General features: G+C 43.9%; 1 protein-coding gene across 9 annotated transcripts in view; it reads left to right on the top strand.

The window, feature by feature from the left end:
- The window catches only part of DYNC2LI1 (dynein cytoplasmic 2 light intermediate chain 1), a 46,426-nt gene that overhangs the window by 15,309 nt on the left and 10,639 nt on the right, over positions 1 to 20,478 (top strand). For 5 of the 9 annotated variants that reach the window (XM_075925427.2, XM_075925426.2, XM_075925425.2 and 2 more), the window contains exons 8-12: positions 1,091 to 1,168; positions 5,145 to 5,221; positions 6,308 to 6,378; positions 7,786 to 7,883; positions 13,519 to 13,611. In XM_075925427.2, coding sequence (XP_075781542.2) covers positions 1,091 to 1,168; positions 5,145 to 5,221; positions 6,308 to 6,378; positions 7,786 to 7,883; positions 13,519 to 13,611 — 417 coding nt within the window. Of the gene's footprint in view, positions 1 to 157; positions 257 to 1,090; positions 1,169 to 5,144; positions 5,222 to 6,307; positions 6,379 to 7,785; positions 7,884 to 10,195; positions 10,634 to 10,891; positions 11,778 to 13,518; positions 13,612 to 20,478 lie in introns of those variants that run through there. The other 4 variants (XM_089777507.1, XM_089777508.1, XM_089777506.1 and 1 more) reach the window with 4 other exon arrangements.

Genomic DNA, 20,478 nt, shown 5'->3' with positions numbered 1-20,478 from the left:
TGGACAGACATATTGTGGCAGCTTCCGTACTGAGTTCTTTTAGCTGGCAGTGCAATATACTGCTTTTTGGCCAACTATCTCAGTTATTTAATTTTTACTAGCAGTGTATTATGCATTCTTTCATACCCAGGTTTTCCTTTTTTTAAAAATAGCCATGATTTTCTTGACTCAGTAAATGATTCAGAACATAATGACACAGGATGGAATCCTGGGCCCTTTGAAGTCCAGAATGTTACCCACAATTTTCCCAAAAAAGGTAATTCATATAATCCTATACATTACTGAACAGGCACAGTTATTAATTGAAGGGTGTGTGTGTATGTATGTATACGAACACATTGTAATTGGTTTGACTGGTGGAGTTTAGGTGATATAGAGCCAGTTCTTTTTTTGTAATGGTACGCCTCAGGAAGGCCTATTTTCCCTGCATCCCTGCATAACTTAAATGAATTGCATACTGGCACCTCTTTTCCTGGGGCGGCTGTGGGTTTTTCCCCCCCTTTTTTTCCCCCTCAACAACTTTTCCCCCTGTATAGAGCCTTAGGTCCAGAGACAGTCAACTATTGTGACATAAAAAGAAAAGATTATCTTATCGTATGTCCATGTTGTTACTTTTTACATTTTAAAGCTGGAGAGAACTCATTGGAAATTGAGTGCACAACTCAAGCTAATAGGCTCCTTTAGGCAGTAGTTGAGGTTGAAGCTAAAGTAACATATTTCCTGTAATAAGAGCCCTAAGTAAAAAAAGAAAGAAAAATTGTAACAATTATTGTTCGTCGAGTAGTGTCCCCGAAGGTGATCCACTTGAGGTGCTGGGCTCGTCCCGGCACCGCAACCGGGACGGGCCCAGCACCTCGAGTGGAGCACCCACGGAGACACACATCTCGAAGAACAGACGTTACTGCACAGGGTGAGTAACTCTCTCTTTTAAGTCATGATAGGTTGTTGTTGATTTCTGGTATTGTGACATAATTTTCTTATACAGTTTTTCACTTTAAATAACAGCTAAATTCTTTCATTGTGGCATAACATGTAATGCAGTTTATATTTAAAATGTTCTTAGTGTTAACATGTTTTGTCTTTACTTCAGGAGTTTGACCCTGAGATGAGGAAAATAATGTGCAAGACACTTAGATTCATTTCACATTATTACGGAGCATCACTAGTGGTTTGTATATATATATCTATATATCTATATATATATTTTGTTTGAGGGGGAGCAGGATGGGCAGTATTTGTATGATGAAACAATAATTAAAATAGATATATAAAACATCTAGATGAACATGACATGATTGGGACAAATCAGTAAAGCTCATGATGACTTTCTCCATTAGTGAATCTGTTGAGTAGGGATGTTTGGACCTGCTGGAAAAGTGTGAGGTATGTCCAGTGAATAAGCCTACACTGAGAGTCTGCTAGTCAGTATTCCTACAGGGAATACACAGGGGTTATGTCTCCCTAATCATAGAACGCGGTGTTAACAAGTTACCCCCAATAATAGTGGTAATCCTGTACTTTATTGCAATATTCCACCATATTTCACCACAGATTTTCTGTGCAAGATCTATTTCTTGAAGCTTTATGTTAAGACAACACCATTTGTGCCTTCTTATCTTATCTCCACTAGCAGGTATGTTAAAGTACAATCTTCTTACACGCGCAACCGCAGGATGCTTTTAAGAGATGATACAGATAAAAGGCATAAATCTCTCTTCCATCAAGAATGAAAATAACATTTTCTTAGTGTAAATGGAAAACTTTACCTTGCTACAGGAATTATTTTGAAGTTCTTGTATAAATTGTTTATATAAAATTTCTCTGATTGAATAAAATCACTCTAATTAAAAGCAGTGAAAGCCAGATTAACAATGCTAATTAATTCTGATGTGTTTCACTGTTCACATAATGATGCCCTGTACTGTAGATATTCTGTGGTATTTATGAAGTAAATAGATGACTGCATGCAAGGGATGTTAAATATAGATTAATTAACTAATCGAATAGTTGATGGGATTTCCATCAACTATTCGTTTAGCCCAGGGGTCTCCAAACTTTTCAGCCCGAGGGCCGCATTAACTATCAAACAGCAGTTCGGGGGCCGACTACACACTTGAGGTCCAAATAAAAAACAATCAAAACATGGATGTTGTTTTTAATTATTTATTTAATATTATTTTATTCAGTTATTATTTAATAACACATTGATACACTACACATGAACACCTGTATTAGTGTGAATGGTGAAATTGTTTCCTGGATGCCAAAATAGCAGACATTTCTGGCTTTAGATTTGTTGTCCCTAACATCAACAGTGACCTGAAATTATCATCGGACAAGTTTGTTCTCAAATTGTTCTTCACGTAATTTTTTTTCCGTAGACAAAAAGGTCTCCACGGGCCGGATGAGAGGGCCTCGCGGGCCGCATCCGGCCCCGGGCCGTAGTTTGGAGACCCCTGGTTTAGCCAATAAGGGTGCTTCTGCCTTTGAACTGTAGCTGCAGTTCAAAAGTGGAAGGCCCGCTGGGAGTACGGGGACCAGCAGGGGTCTGTCCCAGCAGGACTCTTGTACATTCAAAAGGAAGCCCTGCAGAGAGCGTGGGGCCAGCGATGAACTCCCCTGCTGGCCCCACACTCCCTGTGGTGCCTGAGCCTTTGAAATGTACAAGAGCCCCACTTACACATTTCAGAATCAGAATTGAAGCAGAACTGGCATGAATGGAGACTGCTTCAGTCCCTGTTCATGCCATTTCCCACTGTGCTTTTATCTCCCCTGTCCCTTGCAGAGACGGTGCTGGGGGGAACTGGCTTTTAAGCTGACTCCCCTCCAGCACTGGCTCCTGCTCCCCCATCTTGCTGCCTCTCTCTGATAGAAGCAACAAGGGCGGTAGGGGAAGCAACTAGTCACATCACTTGTTGATTATCCAATAAGCTTTTGCTTATCAAATAGTCAACTAGTCTCTTACGTCCCTACTTCATGCTAGCAACTGCAGGAAAAATGGCTTTAATGGGTGTGAATGCATGCTAGTTATAGCCCTATCTGAAATCCTCTTGTGGACAGTCATCGGGCTGTTATATTAGACCAGAGGTGAGCAAAATATGGCCCCTTGGGCCTAATCTGTCCCGCCAAATATTTGAATCCAGCTCGTCACAATATGCTGTGGCTCAGTATGACACTCAGGCAGGCTCTCTGCCTGCCACATCCTCACATGCTGGTTAAAACAGCTGCCTGTTGGGGCCAGTGTGTATGTCTCTCTGTGACGTTGGGGGTCTTTGCATGCTACCCCACAGCTCCTGTTGTTCGGAAACCAGACAATGAGAGGTGCCTGGGCCGTGCTTGCAGGCCTGGGCAGCACACTGAGAAACCCCACCCCAGGACCACACCACACAATGACACACAATTCCCTTCCTCCAATTCACTTGCTGTCCAGAACTTTGTTCAGAGTCAAACAAGACCACATTCACCTCATCATTATACTACTGGTATGGTTGTGACAGTACTTGAACTTAGCCATATTGACCCTGTCACTCTAGCCTCTGCTCTTTCTCTGGCTGGATCCAGGTGTGATTTTCAGGGCATTAGCTACCTGCTCCATTTCTGCCTATGAGACTTCTACCTTATGGCGTAGATGCTATGTGGTTAATGCATTTGGAGAAATCCCGTTTCAAGACTGTCTCTAGGAATTGCTTTTGAATAGTAAAAAAACCCCTCAGCTAGGAGCACTTACCTGGCTAAATGGAAGCGCTTCTCTATTTGATACCAGCAGAGAGGCATATCCCAAAGCATGCATCCCTGAACTTCATGTTGAATTATCTTCTATACCTATATAAATCAGAGATGGGTTGTTTTACAGTTATTCTTCAGGAGGACTCCAAATACACTTCCATGTTTGCTTATGAATCACCTACTGTGGAATGATCAGATGCAAGCACTTGAAGAAAAATGGTTACCTAGCTTTCTGTGACTGTTGTTCCTCAATTTGTGTGGCATGTGCGTTTCATGGCCCCTCCTTCTCTTTTTATTGGAATTTATTGGGAATGAAGGAAATGAAAGCGGGGAGGCAGCTCCTCCCTGTTACATCAACATGGAGTGACGTATGGTGACATAAGGGCCCTCAAGTTTCCCAATGAGTATTACTAAAGGAAAAAGTTCTCCAAAATCTGTGCATGAGGCATGCACATATTTACAGTTGAATGAAAACATCTTGAAAAACAATAGTTACGGAGAGGTAGGTAACAGTTTCTTCAGGATTTGGCCTGAAAGATATAGGTTTGCTGATGAAAAACAAATCCAGAAGCTGAGAGAGAAGGCTGTTTGGAAAAACATTTTAGGAGACCTTTTCTTAGTAATTTGTACAGTCAGCCCTTATCCTTATCCTGCCACTAACCATAAAACTACTATTTATCATATGATTTAAGTCCCAAGAGCATGTGTTATATAGTTGTTTGTTACATTACAGCTCTGAGTGTTTTATGGTATGCTGGGAAATTTTTACTGTAATTAAAATATTTAATAATTCATTACTCTTTTGCAAAAGGTCTGTCTCTCTTAGTTTAAACTGTATAAATAAAAATGTGATTCCATTTTCTTTCTTTAATGTAAGTTTTCATTTTGTCTTTCTTGACATCTGTAGTCACTGACAAAAACATTTGTCCCTTTAAGAGACTGGGGCAGAATTGGATGCCAAACACCGGTGTAAATTGGGCGTAATTCTTATGAAACCAATTAATTACACTACTGTAACTGAAGCCTGCAGCACACTACGAATTTATGTTGGTATACCTACATCTCTCAGGGGCATGAAATATCCACACCCAAGAAACATAGCTATAATGACCTAACCCTGGTGTAGACAGCACCAGATTGATTGTAGTATTTTTCCATTGACCTAGCTACCCCCTCTCAGGGAGGTGGATTACCTAAATTGATAGAAAATCCCTCTATCTGTATAAGTAGCCTCTACACTGAAGCACCACAATGGTGAATCTGTGTTGCTGTAGCATTTTACATGTGGAAAAACTCTAATGTTAGATTGTGGACCACATTCTCTATCTGTAATCTTCACTTTCACAAAACCTCATTTCCATTACAAATTTCTGTGACAAAAGAGCATAACATGTACTTTATTCTTTGATTTCTTTTAGTTTACCAGCAAATCTGAAGCCCTTCTGCTGAAAGCCCGCGTTCTTATTAATCATTTGGCATTTGGCTTTGACAGAAGGTAACAACTGTCTTACCTAGTATTGACAGCTTTGCACAGAGTTTATCATCTATTTGTAAATGTCTTTCAAAGCTAGGTTTTTAACCCAAAAGTAATCAAAATATATTTTCTCCAAAAATACCACCTGTAAATAAAAGATTCTTATTCGTGGGTCTTGGGGAACATAGCTTTAACAGGGTAGATGAAAATTCCAGTGTTCTTAAGGATTTTTTCTCCCTACCGAGTGTAGTAGTGGAGAGGAGCACAAGCTACCACCAGCCACCCCGATCATGATTTTAAGGTTTATTTCTATTTGAAACTAAATATAAAGCTTAGCTTTAACATAAGAACGGCCATACTGGGTCAGACCAAAGGTCCATCAAGCCCAGTATCCTGTCTGCCGAAAGTGGCCAGCACCAGGTGCCCCAGAGAGGGTGGACCAAAGACAATGATCAAGAGATTTGTTTCCTGCCATCCCTCTCCAGCCTCTGACAAACAGAGGCCAAGGACACCATTTTATCCCCTGGCTATAATAGCCTTTTATGGACCTAACCTCCATGAAATTATCTAGCTTCTCTTTAAACTCTATTATAGTCCTAGCCTTCACAGCCTCCTCTGGCAAGGAGTTCCACAGGTTGACTATACGCTGTGGGAAGAAGAACTTTCTTTTATTAGTTTTAAACCTGCTCCCCATTAATTTCATTTGGTGTCCTCTAGTTCTTCTATTTAGGGAACTAATAAATAACTTTTCTTTATCGGCCCTCTCCACACCTCTCATGATTTTATAGACCTCTATCATATCCCCCCTCAGTCTCCTCTTTTCTAAATTGAAAAGTCCCAGTCGCTCTAACCTCTCCTCATATGGGACCCGTTCCAAACCCCTAATCATTTTAGTTGCCCTTTTCTGAACCCTTTCCAAGGCCAAAATATCTTTTTTGAGGTGAGGAGACCACATCTGTACACAGTATTCCAGATGTGGGTGTACCATAGTTTTATACAGGGGCAGTAAGAGATTCTGGGTCTTATTTTCTATCCCTTTCCTAATGTAGTGTAACTATTTGACAGACATTTGATTACTAATATGAACGTTTTTAAAACTTTTCATAGCAAATCTATATCAGTGGATCAGAATAAACCATTGTTTATCCCAGCGGGATTGGATTCTCTAAATCAAATAGGTTGGTAAACTTCTTATCCAACATTTTTATTGCTCAAATAGCTTATTAAAATGAGGGGAAACTAATTTAAAACAGATGAAAAGAAATACATGTTATACAACATTGATTTAACCTGTGCAACTCAGTGCTATATGACATTACTGAGACAAATAGCTTAGTAAATTTAAAAGAAGTATTAGAATTGTATATTACTAAGAATAGCCTCTGCAGTTATATTAGTTGGGATAAAAATTGTAAGCGTATTTTGGACTTAACAATTCTAGATACAAATTGATAACTGGTTTGTGTTGAGAAGAAAATATCCTATTGCAGGGGTTGGCAATAATTTTTAAGCAGGGCACGCCACAATTTTGGCAAGTGATCAAGGGCTGCCTTTCTATGGAGGGAATGTGGGGTCTAGGATAAAGGTTGGGTACAAAAGGAAGCTTGGGGTAGAGGACTGGGGTGCAGGAGGGGTATAGGGTCTGAGAGGGTGTTTGGGTGAAAGAGGAGATTGTGATCTGGCACAGGAGCTTGGGGTGCAGGGTCTAGGAGAGGATATGGGTGCAGGAGAGGATTCTGGCGTGGGGGTGGTTGTGCAAGGAGGGAGTTGTGACCTACAGGAGGTAAGGAGAAGGGGTTTAGAATGTTTGGGTGGTGACCTGGTACGGGAGTGGGAGGGGTGGCCTGGGGCAGGTAATTGTGGTGAGGACAGAGGTGAGCTGCTTACCTAGGTGGCTCCCAGCCAAGAGCTCTGCAGGAACCTGAGGCAGGCTCTCTGCCTGTCTACTGCAGTCCCAGGCTGGTTGGCTGGCTGCTCCTCATGGCTCTGCTCTGGGCATGGGGGAGGAAGGCTTCACACACTATCCCTATCCCCAGCATCCAGAGCAAAGAGTGCCCTTACCGCGGGGAGGCCCCTTATCCTGCCTGCCCTGGGGCCGCCCGACACTTGGCCCTCCTGTCCCAACCCAGGGGAGGTGGGACTAGAACCCATGACCCTGTGGGTTCTCAGTTCCTGTTGGCCAGAAACTGGCCAATGAGAACTGAGAGATGTTGCTGGGGGGTGGAGCAGTACACGAAGCTTCCCCTCTTTTTCCCCAGCATCCAGAGCAGAGAGCAGCTAGCTGTTTAAAGTGTGAGTGCTCTGTGCCTAAGGGTCCTGGCGAGGCAGCTGTGAGTCGGCTATGGCAGCTTGGCAGGCCAGATTCAGCCCACAGGCCACATCTTGCCCACTCCTGCCCTGTTGTATAGTCTTACACAATTAGCTTCCTGATGGAGATTTACACCTTCTTTAAGCTTGTCTGACATTTGCCACTGTTGAAGACAGCATACTATACTAGAATATCCATTGGCTTAACCTGATATGGTAATTTCAGTATTGTTGGGACAACATTCTGATGCCTTTCTGTATCATGCTGTGATCTTTAGGACCACCACCTGCTTCTGACAGTGATATTGGAAAACTACATGCACATACACCTGTGGATTTGTGGAAAAAAATATTCAACAAAACATTTCCACCTAAGGTAGGTATTTTTAGTTTTGCTGAACAGCTTCTTTCCTCATTCAGAACAAATGAGTAATACCTTCCATCTGTGGAATTTTGAGGCAGTCCAGAGGTGTTGCTGGAAACTGCATGACTAAAAGTCTGTCCTTCAGTTCTGGCCATCAGAACTTCTGCTTCTGGTGGCAGAGCCAGTTAGCAGTTCAATTTCTCCTGACTGCTTTATTTTATAACTTAATTTTTATTTGCTTTTGTGCAGTAGTGACTTAATTTAAACTTCTAAGTCAGGGATACTCAACACACAGCCTGTGGCCTGCACAGTGTGGTTTGGGTTTACACGGGGTTCAACACCTGGCCTGTGGGTGGGATCCTTTGAACGTGGCCTCCGTTGGGAACACGCTTCACAATGGCAAGGTGTCTTCCCAGATGGGGTGAGCATTGAAAGATGCAAGTGGATGGGCTGGCTGGAACAGACAGGTACAGGGTGTCAGCATTTCTAGTCCCCAGGGAGCAGGTGCCAGGAGCACCAGGACATTGTGTGAAAGAAGCTATTTGCATATATATTTGCATGTATATGCAACTGAACTTAAGTTGCAGCCCTTGGCATGTGCTGTGAGTATCATTGTGGCTCCCGTGGCTTCCAAAGTTGAGTAGCCCTGTTCTAAGTCCTCATTTCCTTTCCTCAACTGAAGAATAAGTTTGTGTTATATTTATGCTTTAATCCCTTGGTTTATCTGAAACACCACTCCTCAAGTGGGTTTCTCTCTTACTCCTCGTTCTTTCCCTGAATAAGAAAAGTTCCGCAAGCACTGACTCAGATTCAAGACATGCTGTCGGCAGCTTTTCTGATGCCTCCCTCCTACCACTGTGTGGGGCTTTGAGTTGAACTAATATAGGCATGTTAGGCAAGCAGCAATTCCGCTGTGACAAGCTTTGACCAGGAGCATGAAAAATCCAAAGGAGATGCAAGCCATTCTGCCGCCTGCTATGGGGTAAGCATGGCAAACTCCAAGAAACTTCAGGTCCCAAAAGACAAAGCAAACATTCCTTTCATAAGTGTTCCCTTTGTAGAAGATTGGATTGTTTTCTTAAAGATCTGCTCTAAGAATTTGTGGGGGAAATTCTGGGCTCAGTGTGATACAAAGCTTGGACTAGATGATCACAGTGGTCCTTTCTGGACTGAAAATCTAAGAATAAGGAAGTATTGTTAATGAACAACAGATGTAAAATATTAAGGTATACACTTTTTTTCTTGTCTTCTCATCCTGAGGGAACGTTTGCTGGGTCTTTTCTACTATATTAGGCTCTGTAAGAGTTAGGAATATAAAAATGTGTTTAAAAATGTTACTGTGTATCTGCTGAAAATCATAGCAGTTGTATGTGGAGCAAGCTCTGAATTATAAAGCTTAAATAAGCTTTATATGGCAGAACCTGCGGCAAAGCCTCTACAGAAGCAGGGCAGCAGCATCTCATTTCCAGGAGCGGGGTCAGCAAGAGCTGCTGGCGACCCAGCTCCTGGGGAGAAGGCATCGCTGTGTCAAAGGCTCCTCTTCTGGAGGGGCCCCTACTGGTTAACCAGAGCTGCAAAGCCTCACCCATTAAAGGTGAGGCTTACTGGTTAACCTTTTACATCCTTGATAATAATCGTATTGTATATCAGGTTGACTGCCCCACTCTTCCTGCAGCAAGTCTGGGGTTATAGAAACACCTCTTGCGTTGGTGAGGTCCTGTCCCATGAAGCAGCATAATGGGAATTGTGTATGTCTGCTTTTCAGTCCATGGGCCCTCATTCTGCCAGGAAAAGAAGCTTAGAATCTGAAGGATGGGAATGGATTTCTCTCCACTTCTCCATAGGCTGGCTTTTCATTAGGCATATGGTGCACTGTAGGCAGTTGCTCTCCAAAATAGAGATACAGTAGGACTCAATTCCTCATGCAGCTTCACCATCATGGAATTATGGTGGGGAGGAAGGGAGTCAACTCCCATGTTCACGGTAACTCCTCATTTACTGATTTCAAGTCTAGGAATGTGAACATGAAGTCAACTGTATGATTAACAGATAAGCCTGGCATTATCAGTTGATCCTATAGACTATGTGCATTTCCCCACCCCTTGCTGTCCCTGTATCAGAGGCAGCAAGGGTAGGGGGGGAAGGAGGAAACTGGTGCCCATGAACACCCATGAGCACTGGATCCCAGGGAGCTGCCTTCCCCCCTACACACTGCTGCCTCTGATAGGGAGCAGCATGGAAGGTGAGGGGGGAAGGCGGGGAGTCAATACATGTGGAGAGCTGGCAACATGGAAACAGAGCTCACCCTGGGCATTCTGGTGCAGTTCTTGGACTTCCTGCTGCAAGCCTGCCAGCAATGGCTGGAGGCTGCCTGGCACCACCTGGTGCACATCAACCCCCTGCCTCTCCTCCTGGCCTCCCTGGGGGCTGTGGAGGAGCCGCAGCACCGCCCGGACGCCAGCGTGCCCCGCTGCATCTGGTGTCTGGGCACCAGCAGCGACTGGTGGGACCGCATCGTCCTGGAGCGCTGGGGAGACAGACAGTGGACCCAGAACTTCAGGATGAAGAGGGACACCTTCCTGGAGCTCTGCGAGTGGCTCGCCTCTGCTCTGCAGCAACAGGACACTCACGTGAGGCCCGCCACCCCCCTCCAGAAGCGTGTGGCCATCGCCCTCTGGAAGCTCTCCACGCCGGATACCTACCGATCCGTCGGGAACCAGTTCGGCGTGGGGAGAGCCACCGTCGGAGCAGTGCTCATGAAGGTACAGCACACACCGGCCACTGGGCCGAGGGGGCGGGGGGAGGCGGCTGCAAGGAGGGGATGGGCTGCCCCAGGGAAAACGGGGGTGGGTGAGAAGGCAACAGTGCCCCGCATGGGAGGGTTCGGTCTGTCCCGGCCGTACTACACGCCGCCCACGGGGGTTGTTTCTGGGAGTGGGGCGCGGGGCAGTGCCAGGGAACGAACACTCCCAGCTACCCGGGTGCCACAGTGATTCGCAGTTTGCTGTGTCTCTCGGCAGGTGGTCAAGGCCATCAACCGGGTGCTGCTCCGCAGGGTGGTCCGCCTCGCTGACCTGGACGCCATCATCCGGGGGTTCGGCGCCCTCGGCTTCTCCAACTGCGGAGGGGCCATCGACGGGATGCTCATCCCCATCCATGCCCCGGAATACCAGGCCTCCCAGTACATCAACTGAAAGGGGTACTTGTCCATGCACCTGCAGGCCGTGTGTGACCACCGGGGCCAGTTCACGGACATTAATGTGGGCTGGTCCGGCAAGGCACACGACGCTAGGGTGTTCCGCAATTCCTCCGTGTGCCAGCGGCTGCAGGCCGGGACCTTCTTCCCCGACAGCCACATCAGGGTTGGGGACGTGGACATGCCCGTCTGCCTGGTGGGGGATACAGCCTACCTCCTACAGCCCTGGCTCATGAAGCCATACACGGGGCACCTCAACCCTCCCGCCAGACCTGCAATGCCAGGCTCACCAGGGCCCGCATCATGATCGAGGGGGCCTTCGGACGCCTGAAAGTCAGATTTAGGTGCCTCCTCACCTGCCTCGACCTCGCCGAGCACAATATCCCTCCCGTGGTGGCAGCATGTTGCATGCTCACAATTTGTGCGAGCGGAAGTGGGAGGCTTTCCTGCCAGCCTGGATGACTGAGGCTGAGCGCAGGCTGGCCACTACGCTCAGCACCGCCGCTGTCCGGGAGGCCCAGCGGGGGGCCGTCCAGATCCAGGAAGCCCTGTGGGAGAGCTTCCAGGTGGAGGAGGAGGACTGAACTCTCCCTGCATACCCCATTGGGGCCTTCTTTCACCCTCCCCTCCTTCTCCTTTCCCCTCCCTAACCCCCCTTCCTAATGTAAAATAAACACACCTGTTTTGCCAACAAAAATCTCTTTTTATTTTACGTAACTGGGGTGGGGGGGAGGAATGAGGGTGGGAGAGGGGAGGGGGAAACCTGGGAGGAGGGAGCTAGAAGGGGGAAGAAGGGGAGGAAAGGAAAGAAAAGCTCAGGGTTGGGGGTCCTGCTGGCTCTCCCGTCTCGCAGCACTGCAGGGGTGGGAGTTTCGGGGGGGAGTGGGTGTGGAGGGTGGGGCAGGAGGGACGTGGGGTGCGGAGGAAGCGGGTGGGAGCAGGGGTGGGAGGAGGAGCAAGAGCTGGGACAGCCGCATGGGCCGGAGCAGGAGGAGGCAGGAACCTGTCGACCAAGGTCTGGAGGTGGCCTCTGAGGGCACGGCCCTGCTCCTCCAGCGCCTCCAAACTCCGCTGCCGCAGCCGCAGGTCCTCCCAGACCCAGAGGCCCTGGGTGTGGAGCAGGTGCCGCCGGTGGTAGTCCTCCAGGTTGCGGGAGCGCACGGTCCCTGGGCTCCCTCTGCCCCTACCCCCCCGTACACATAAGGGGAGCATGATGGCACTCCCATGTGGAGCCCTCCTCAGCCTCGGACAACACAGCTGATGTGCTCTGTGGGATGCCTTGGGGGTCATAGGTCCTGGGCAGGCTCCCTGGCTCTCGGCGTCCTCCTCCTCTTCCTCGGTGTCAGGGACGGGTCCCTCTGCCCCGGGGTTGATCACCACCTGGGGGACATGGATGGTGTGAGCCCTGAGGATGTGGTCCAGGGCCTCAAAGAGAGGGCAGGCCTCTGGGTCGGCCCCTGGCTGGCGGGCCCTGTAGGACTGCTGCAGGTCCTTGACCTTGCAGCGGACCTGCTCCCGGGTCCACATGTGGCCTCTGGCAGCCATGCGGCTGTAGACGGCCACGTTCCTGTGGCTAGTGCAGAGATCATGGACGTTGGAGGCTTCCCCCCAAACCTCGATGAGGGCCATGATCTCCACACTAGACCAGGAGGGCGCCCGCCTCTTGCAGCCCCAGGCAGGCTCCTGTGAGCCGCCAGCCTGGTCCTGGGAAGAGGCGGAGGGCTGGGTGGCAGCAGGTGGCTGGCTCATCCCGTGCCAGCTGCTGGGTCTGCTGGCTGGGTGCTGGCAGGCTTGCAACTGGCACAAGCAGTGTAGCCAGACCCTTTAAGGGCTCCAGGGCCGGGAGGGGGCAGAAGAATTTTCCTGGTTGTGCCCAGAGTGGCCACCAGGGCAAGCTGGGAAGGGCTAGCCTCCAACTAGTTCGAATTACAGCCCTTAATTCGAACTAGGCTTCGAATGAGGTTTACCTAGTTCGAATTAAGCGCTCCACTAGTTCGAATTAAGTTCGAACTAGCGGTTTCTATGTATAGACGCTATGAAAGGTAATTCGAACTAACGGCTGTTAGTTCAAATTAACTTTTTAGTGTAGACATACCCTATCACAGGAAGAGAAGAATCTACTCTCCTTCCAGATTGTTTGCATACAGATTCCAGAAAAGAGAGCTGAGATTGCCTTTTGTTTGCTCAGAAAGTCTGTTTTTATGCTTGATTGATCACTAAGGAAACTCCATGGATCTACTGAAAAGACCAGACTGCTGAGGATGAATCTTGCTGCTTTGCAAATGAATATATTGCATTGAATTGTTTTAGTGATGGATAAATGCTTATTTTCTTGCATGCATTTACAATAGCTGTACTATGTTCTTCAGACTTTTTACTAAATATTCTGATAAAGCACTGAATATTAAACTTTATTAATTGGCGGTTTTATCCTTTTTTATTAAATTTCAGAGTACTAATGACTTAAAAGATGTCAGTGACCCTGCCCAGGATCCACAGTATGCTGAGTATGAAGTTGATGCAATGAGAGCTCAAAAGAACCAGGTACATTATTGTGTTGCTGCTGACATTTATAAGGTAGTTAGAGTGTATACTCATAGAATCTGCATTTGACGTTTTGAAAACCAAATTGAAACCATTTCACCCTAGTTGGTTGATCTTTCTCCTTTCTCTGATTGTGAACACATGTAAACATTTTCTAAAAGTCCTATGTCTTGTTGGTTCAGACATGAACAGTTCATTCACTACCTTGTCAGGTATGCTTCTAACACTATTGTTATCAAAACAAAATTTTCTTTCAACATAAGCAGTTGAATCTGTTCCCCTAGATTTGGCCTTCAATTCTGTCATGTTTTGGAAAAATGGAAAGATTGATTGCACACATTTGGGTTCATTGATCCTCTTCTGCCAGGAAGGGTATAATAAGGCAGGAAAATAAACTGTGCAAAAATTGCATGCTGGTTGTAAGTCAGGACAGAGGTGTTCAGTCTCATTTATGTTGGTTTGCCTTGCAGTCGTTTTCAGGAAGGGATTGTTGTAGATCAGGATTCCCATCTGTTTTCACTTCTTGCTCTTTTATGCAAGATCAGAGGCCAGTAAAGTAATCTCCATCTTCAGTATGAGTAAAGATGAGTCTTGCTCATCCTTTTGATTGTTCATGTCCAACTAAGCTGACAGTACTTTGATTTTAAAAGAAGGGGGTCTGCTGACTGTGCACTTTCTATTAGAGACTCTTGATTGTGTAAATAGTTCCTCCTTTGTCCCACCCGAACCCAGTGAGGCATTAGTAACAGAACAAAGGAAAAAGAACTCAGGAAATGGTGAGGGTGTGCTAATTTTACATTTGTTTTTTTCTGTACTTTTTATTGTACATTGTTGTTTGTAAAGGGTACTGGATTGATGGTCTTGGTAACTGACGTTCATGATTAACAGCACAGGAAATTGGCAATATAAGTTTCTCCACTCTATCCTGACATTTTATTTAAGCCCTGAATTGTAGGAGCCACATATAGGTGTGAAAGGGTAGTTCAGTCTGTTTCCAATTTATTCCTAAACATTTCTGCTCTGCATTCCAACAAGTTTGGCATTTGGATTTGGTGCTCACTGAGAACTTGCCTCAGACTGTCAAGCATTTTTGAGGAATTTTGTTTTATTACTTCTTGGGTGATAAAACATAATTCCTGAAAAATGTATGTTGTGAAAGGGGACTGGAGAATGAGCCCATCCTGCATTCACCCCACAGCAGTAGTATCTGTCTCACAGGACTCCCCTCTATGAATATTGTGACCTGGCACCTGCCTGCCCTCAGTGGCGCTATGACCCCATGTAACAGGTCACAACTCTTAGAAAATTTTGCCCAATCCTGCAAAGCAGGAGCTGCAGGATGAGATTTTCATTTAATGTTTTATTTGTTGCATTCTTTTTCATTTTATATTGTTTTAGTTAATGTTTGCAAAAGACATGGGATTGCTTACAGGACACCAGACAGCCATCAGGTGGTAACAAATTTTGGTTATCATTAATATGGTCTAGCTTTTTATCCTATTGGGAATCTCCTGAGCCATCCAGTCCTACTCTGATTATTCAGAGTCTCAGATTATTCAGAGTCTTAGAAAGCTTAGGCCTTGCATAATATTTTCTTCTTGGGGATAGGTGCACATCACTTGTTGTAATGTTTTTATTTAGTAAAATTTCATATTTTGATTGTGAAACTTTGATTCATGCAGTTCTGTTAGATACTTTGTTTCGATAGGTGAAGACTCTTTCACTCAGCTTTGGTACTTTGTGCAAAACTAGACGAGGTTATTTGGTTTAAAGTGGGTTACTTTGGTTTAAGCAAAGTTATCAAACAGATCTAAAATGGTAGATGTGGAGGACCTTTGAAAAGCTATGACTATAAAAGTCTACACATCATAGCTTTTCCAGTCACCTCTCCTACATGAAATGTATGTTTACATAAATGCACTGCAACTATCTAAATTAGTCCTACATGTACTGTAACTAATTTAATTGTTTAGCGTGCCTGTAGAGATGAACCAAATGATTATATTAATACTGCTAGTGATATAGTGTTTGTTTATTGCCTAGGAATAATCTGTAAGTAAATATGCACACTGTAGACTGATTCAGAAATGCTAGGTTATGTGAGGCAATTAACCTACAGTTACCTGTCCAAGAATGTGAATATAAATCATACTGTATGATATGAAAAATAAATGAGTTTAAAGAATTCCTTATGGACTATGAACTTACATGATACCTGTATTTAATTGGTAACCCAATATTGTGACTGTATATGTCTGTTATTTTAACAGTTGTCATTGCATATTAAAGCAATTTTAATCTATATGCTAATATGGAATTTATGCGGTAATTTCAAACTAAGTATCTTTAGCTTAAAATTCTATTACACTTGTTATTATTTTTATCTAGTAAAACAAGATACTGGTAAGTGTTGATTAAATCATATTGAAAATTAATTTTCTGGGTTTAAGCTACAAAAAGACTGGTTTTTGAAAGACCTCCCTCTTTTTAAGGGAATTGGAAATCAGTTCAGCTTCTTTTAGTGGTACTGTTACAAGAAAAATCTAGGCATTAAATGAGACATTTCATTCAAAAGAAAATTACTTTTAGTTATCTTCTGTTATTTCCTTAAATTTTCTATACTTACGTTCAGTTATTATAAGATTATTGTGACTTTTGTAGTATGTTTATGAAAATAACCTCTTATCGTCTTTGAATTTCATTTGATGTTAAATGCAGTAAGATAGCCATGTACATCTAAAAGTAAACAGTGCTCTGGTTATATTCAATTTTTAAATGTCTCAGGATTTTGCGTAACTATGTGAAAAAGGAATGGTTTTAGCACCCAATCTTAACATCAAAATATTAAACATTGTAGACGTCTAATTTTCTTTCCTTTTAGGTTCTTTTATTCAATATATTATTATTAAGTACAGAAAGGAACATTTATACCAAAAATTATACTCTTTGTGCCCTGTATTCGATCTGGAATCATGGACCCTTTCTGGACAGCGGTATCCCACGCTGTCATCTGACAGAGATTCCCATTCACTCTCTCAGGGAAAGAAGCACTATGGCAAAAAGGCAACAAAGAAGCTGGCTCCGACTTCCCTTTCTCAGGAATTTGCTAACTTGGCTGACTTCATTGGTATTGACCAAACCAAGACCATTCACTTATGAGATAATGGGACTATCCAGTCCTGTTCTGAGCCAAAGACTCTAAGTGCATCATAGCAGAAAAAGGCACTAAATAGAGTTCTATGATACCTGCCTCAGTAACACTAGACCTGCTCGAACATGTGATACTGAGCCCCTTGTTAGCTCTACAGGCTGAGATACCAACTTCTACCTCTACGGTGCATGACATATGACCTACAACTTTAGCAAAGGCATTGATACTGCTGACAATGCTCGGTACTATTGCTCTCGGTACTGTAGCAGTTCCCCCCACTATAAAAGATGTTATACTTTCTTTGGCACGGGAATCGGTACTCTAGCACATTTCATACTGAACCAACTCACCACGTCACCTAGATCAGTTTCTCCTTTATCCAGTGATGAGGGCAATAATGACGAAGGGGAAATCTCCTCCCCATCACTCTCTGCTATTCACACAGCTACCAGACCAGGTCCTGCATAGCACCATGAATATCAATTAGGACCTAAAACTCAAGACTGGTAAAGACACCCATGGATGCTACCACTCATGCCATTTCCACTATAATAGCTTTACTGGAACCCATTACCAGAGGAATTTTTCTTCATTCTCTGTACCTGGAACCTCTGAACCTCCAGACTAGGCAGTTGAGTAATTAGAGGAAACTTTGGATCAGGAAGTCACACCAGCTACTAACTTTTCATTCTCTTCCCCAGATGAAACTATCATGACCTCATCACCCACCATGTGGGATGACTTTAAACAGTTTCAGGCACTGTTTAATAGGATTGCATTTTCCCTGGATATACTGCTGGAAGAAGTAGCAGAATCCTAACATAAATTCTTGGACATCTTCTGGACTTTAACCTCCTCCGCCTTCCCAGTAAACAAGGTTCTTATGGACCCAGCCAAGACCATCTGGAAAACCTTGCAACAATTTCACCCGTCTGAAAAATAGCAGATTAAAGTATTAAGTCTCTTCCAAGGGGAATGAATTCCTATTTTCACACCCCCACACTAAACTCTTTGGTGGTGGAGGCAATGGAATAATTGGGGTAGGCATCACCATTCCAGTTCTACCCCATTTGACACCGACTGGGAGAGGATCTTTTTGGGTGCAAAATCTATTAATCAGTGACTATACAGTTTAGGATTCTAAACTATGAAACACTAATGACCAATTACAACCATTCAGATTACTCAAAGCTGTCTGACTTTGTTGAACATATACCTGAGGACAATTTCCAGCTTGCACAGCTATAAAAGCTTCACTGGACTCTGCAGATATGGTAGTATATTCCATCTTCACTGCCATAGTGATGCAGTGAGCTTCTAATAGGCTGCAGGTTGCCCATTAGTGGTCTGGTCTGTCCAATTTTGTGTGGATTCATTGATTCATAATCGGCAATTCTCTGTTAGTGTGGGGAAGCATGCCCTGCACAACTAGCGCTTGAAAATAGTACACTGGTTCTCTGCCATCAATTTCCAGGATGCATATTTCTACAGAATGATACATCCCTCCCACAGGAGGTTTCTGGGGACAAATAATTTTCAGGACAAGGTATTCCCTTTCAAATTATCTAGTACTCCATCAGTACTCTCAAAATTTCTTTTGGTGATTGCTGCCTACCTCCAAAGAAAAGGAGTCATAATGTTCCCCTATTTGGATGATTGCTTACTCAAAGCATGACTTGAGAAGAGGCACTAGAAGCTATTCAAAAGACAGTAGCTCTCGTCACACATGTAGGTCTTCAAATAAATGAACAAAAATCAACACTCACATCTATGCAGAGACTTATCCTCCAGGAATTTATCTAGCTCTTTTTTGAGCCCTGTTAAAGTCCTGGCCTTCTCAACATCCACTGGCAAGGTGTTCCACAAATTGACTGTGCGTTGCATGAAGAAGTCCTTCCTCCTGTTTCTTTTAAACCTGCTACCTATTAATGTCATTTGGTGACCACTAGTTCTTATGTTATGGAAATAAGTACATAACTTTTCCTTATTCACTTTCTCCACACCAATCATGATTTTATAGACCTCTATCATATACTCCCTTGGTCTCCTCTTTTCTAAGCTGAAAAGTCCCAGTCTTTTTAATCTCTCTTCATATGGCAACCGTTCCAAACCCCTAATTACTTTTGTTGCCCTTTTCTGAACTTTCACCAATGCTAAGACATCTTTTTTTGAGATGAAGAAACCACATCTGTAAGCAGTATTCAAGATGTGGGCATACCATGGATTTATACAGAGGCAATAAGATATTGTCTGCCTTATTCTCCATCCCTTTTTTAATGATTCCTCACCCATCTACTTCTGCCTCCCTTCCCCACAGGAGTCCAAACCAAGACCTAGACAACTGCGGACAGGGCCAGCCCAAGCCCTTTTGGCGCTCTGAGCCGGGGCGTGCGGTGCTGCCCCCGGGCACAGAGCGCATGCACCCTAAAATAAAATTTGCCATTGCCGTTCTCATTAAACAAGATAGTAAAATAAGTAAATATAAGCACTAATATTTAAAGACCTTCTGACTGTAGTTTTCCTATTGAGTCATTGCACTTTCTTAAGACATTTATTTTTATAAATGTGTTACCTATTATGTACATTTTTCGTTTTTTCAATGTTGGTTAAATGTTCTTACAAATCTAGTACAACTCTGATTATTGGAATGGCCGATAATTCTTACTATATAATGAATTGTATTTTCTGGTATATACTGGATTGCATATTTTGTTTGCAGTTGTATACTCAGTTTTATATTTCCATTAAATTGATTGACGTAGATTACATTTTTATAGTCAGTCATACATTATACATACACATAACATGTAAGAGTTCTATATACTGCTTCTTTCCTAAAAGGACCCAAAATTCTAGGGAATCTCTCCTGAAGCTCTTTTCCACATGGGCATTATAACTTCCTATAGGTGAGAGATCTGCCACTTGCCACACTGTGCAGCTCTGCTGAGGGGGTGGGCAGGACTGAAATACTTGGTGCGCACCCACGCAGGCATACACCGTACAGGGAACCCTGCTCTCTCCCTCACTAGGCACCAGAGATTCTTAGAAAGAGAGGAGGACACCTAAGTATCTTTCATGATGTGGCACAAAGTGCCTAAATGATAAATAGTATTTGATTTTCATCTGTGTGCATCTGTTAACCACTATAGGTATTTTTTTAAATCATATTTGCTAAGAATCTCTGATTGAGCTCTATTTACCTTTTTGGGGTAAACAAATGGAATGGCAACACTCCTTCTTACAAAAGACTATAAAATACAATTACAAACCTGTTTTCCTGAAGGCATTCGAAAATACCTCAGACCTTCAGAAAATGAAGGATTTGAAGAATTGGCATCAGCCAACTTGTTGGCTCCCTTGATCATGAAAGATGCAGACTTTGGTAAATATGATGAGAAATATTTTGGTTGTGAAATGTTATTGGGTGTACAGATTAGCTAGGTTGTACTGAAATAACATTTGATTTGAATACTAAAAATAGCTTTAAAATCCATAAGAAGATTCAAAGCTTGGTGATTGTACACTCTCCTTAAAAAGGGCACATATTTAATTCATATTTTATTTCCATATTCCCTTTTTAGAGAAATCTTCTCCATTCCAATATTATTTTAGCTTCTCTCTCCCATTATTCTCCACAAGCCTTATAGACAACATTTCTATTAAACACAAACAAGTGTGTCTTTCATGTCAATCTCCCATGTCAGGTACCCGAATAA

Source organism: Pelodiscus sinensis, chromosome 3, assembly GCF_052426305.1.
Source record: "Pelodiscus sinensis isolate ZL-2025 chromosome 3, ASM5242630v1, whole genome shotgun sequence".
NCBI lineage: Eukaryota > Metazoa > Chordata > Testudines > Trionychidae > Pelodiscus > Pelodiscus sinensis.
The sequence above is the reverse complement of the archived record's forward strand: the minus strand, read 5'-3'. Positions and strand labels throughout refer to the sequence as shown.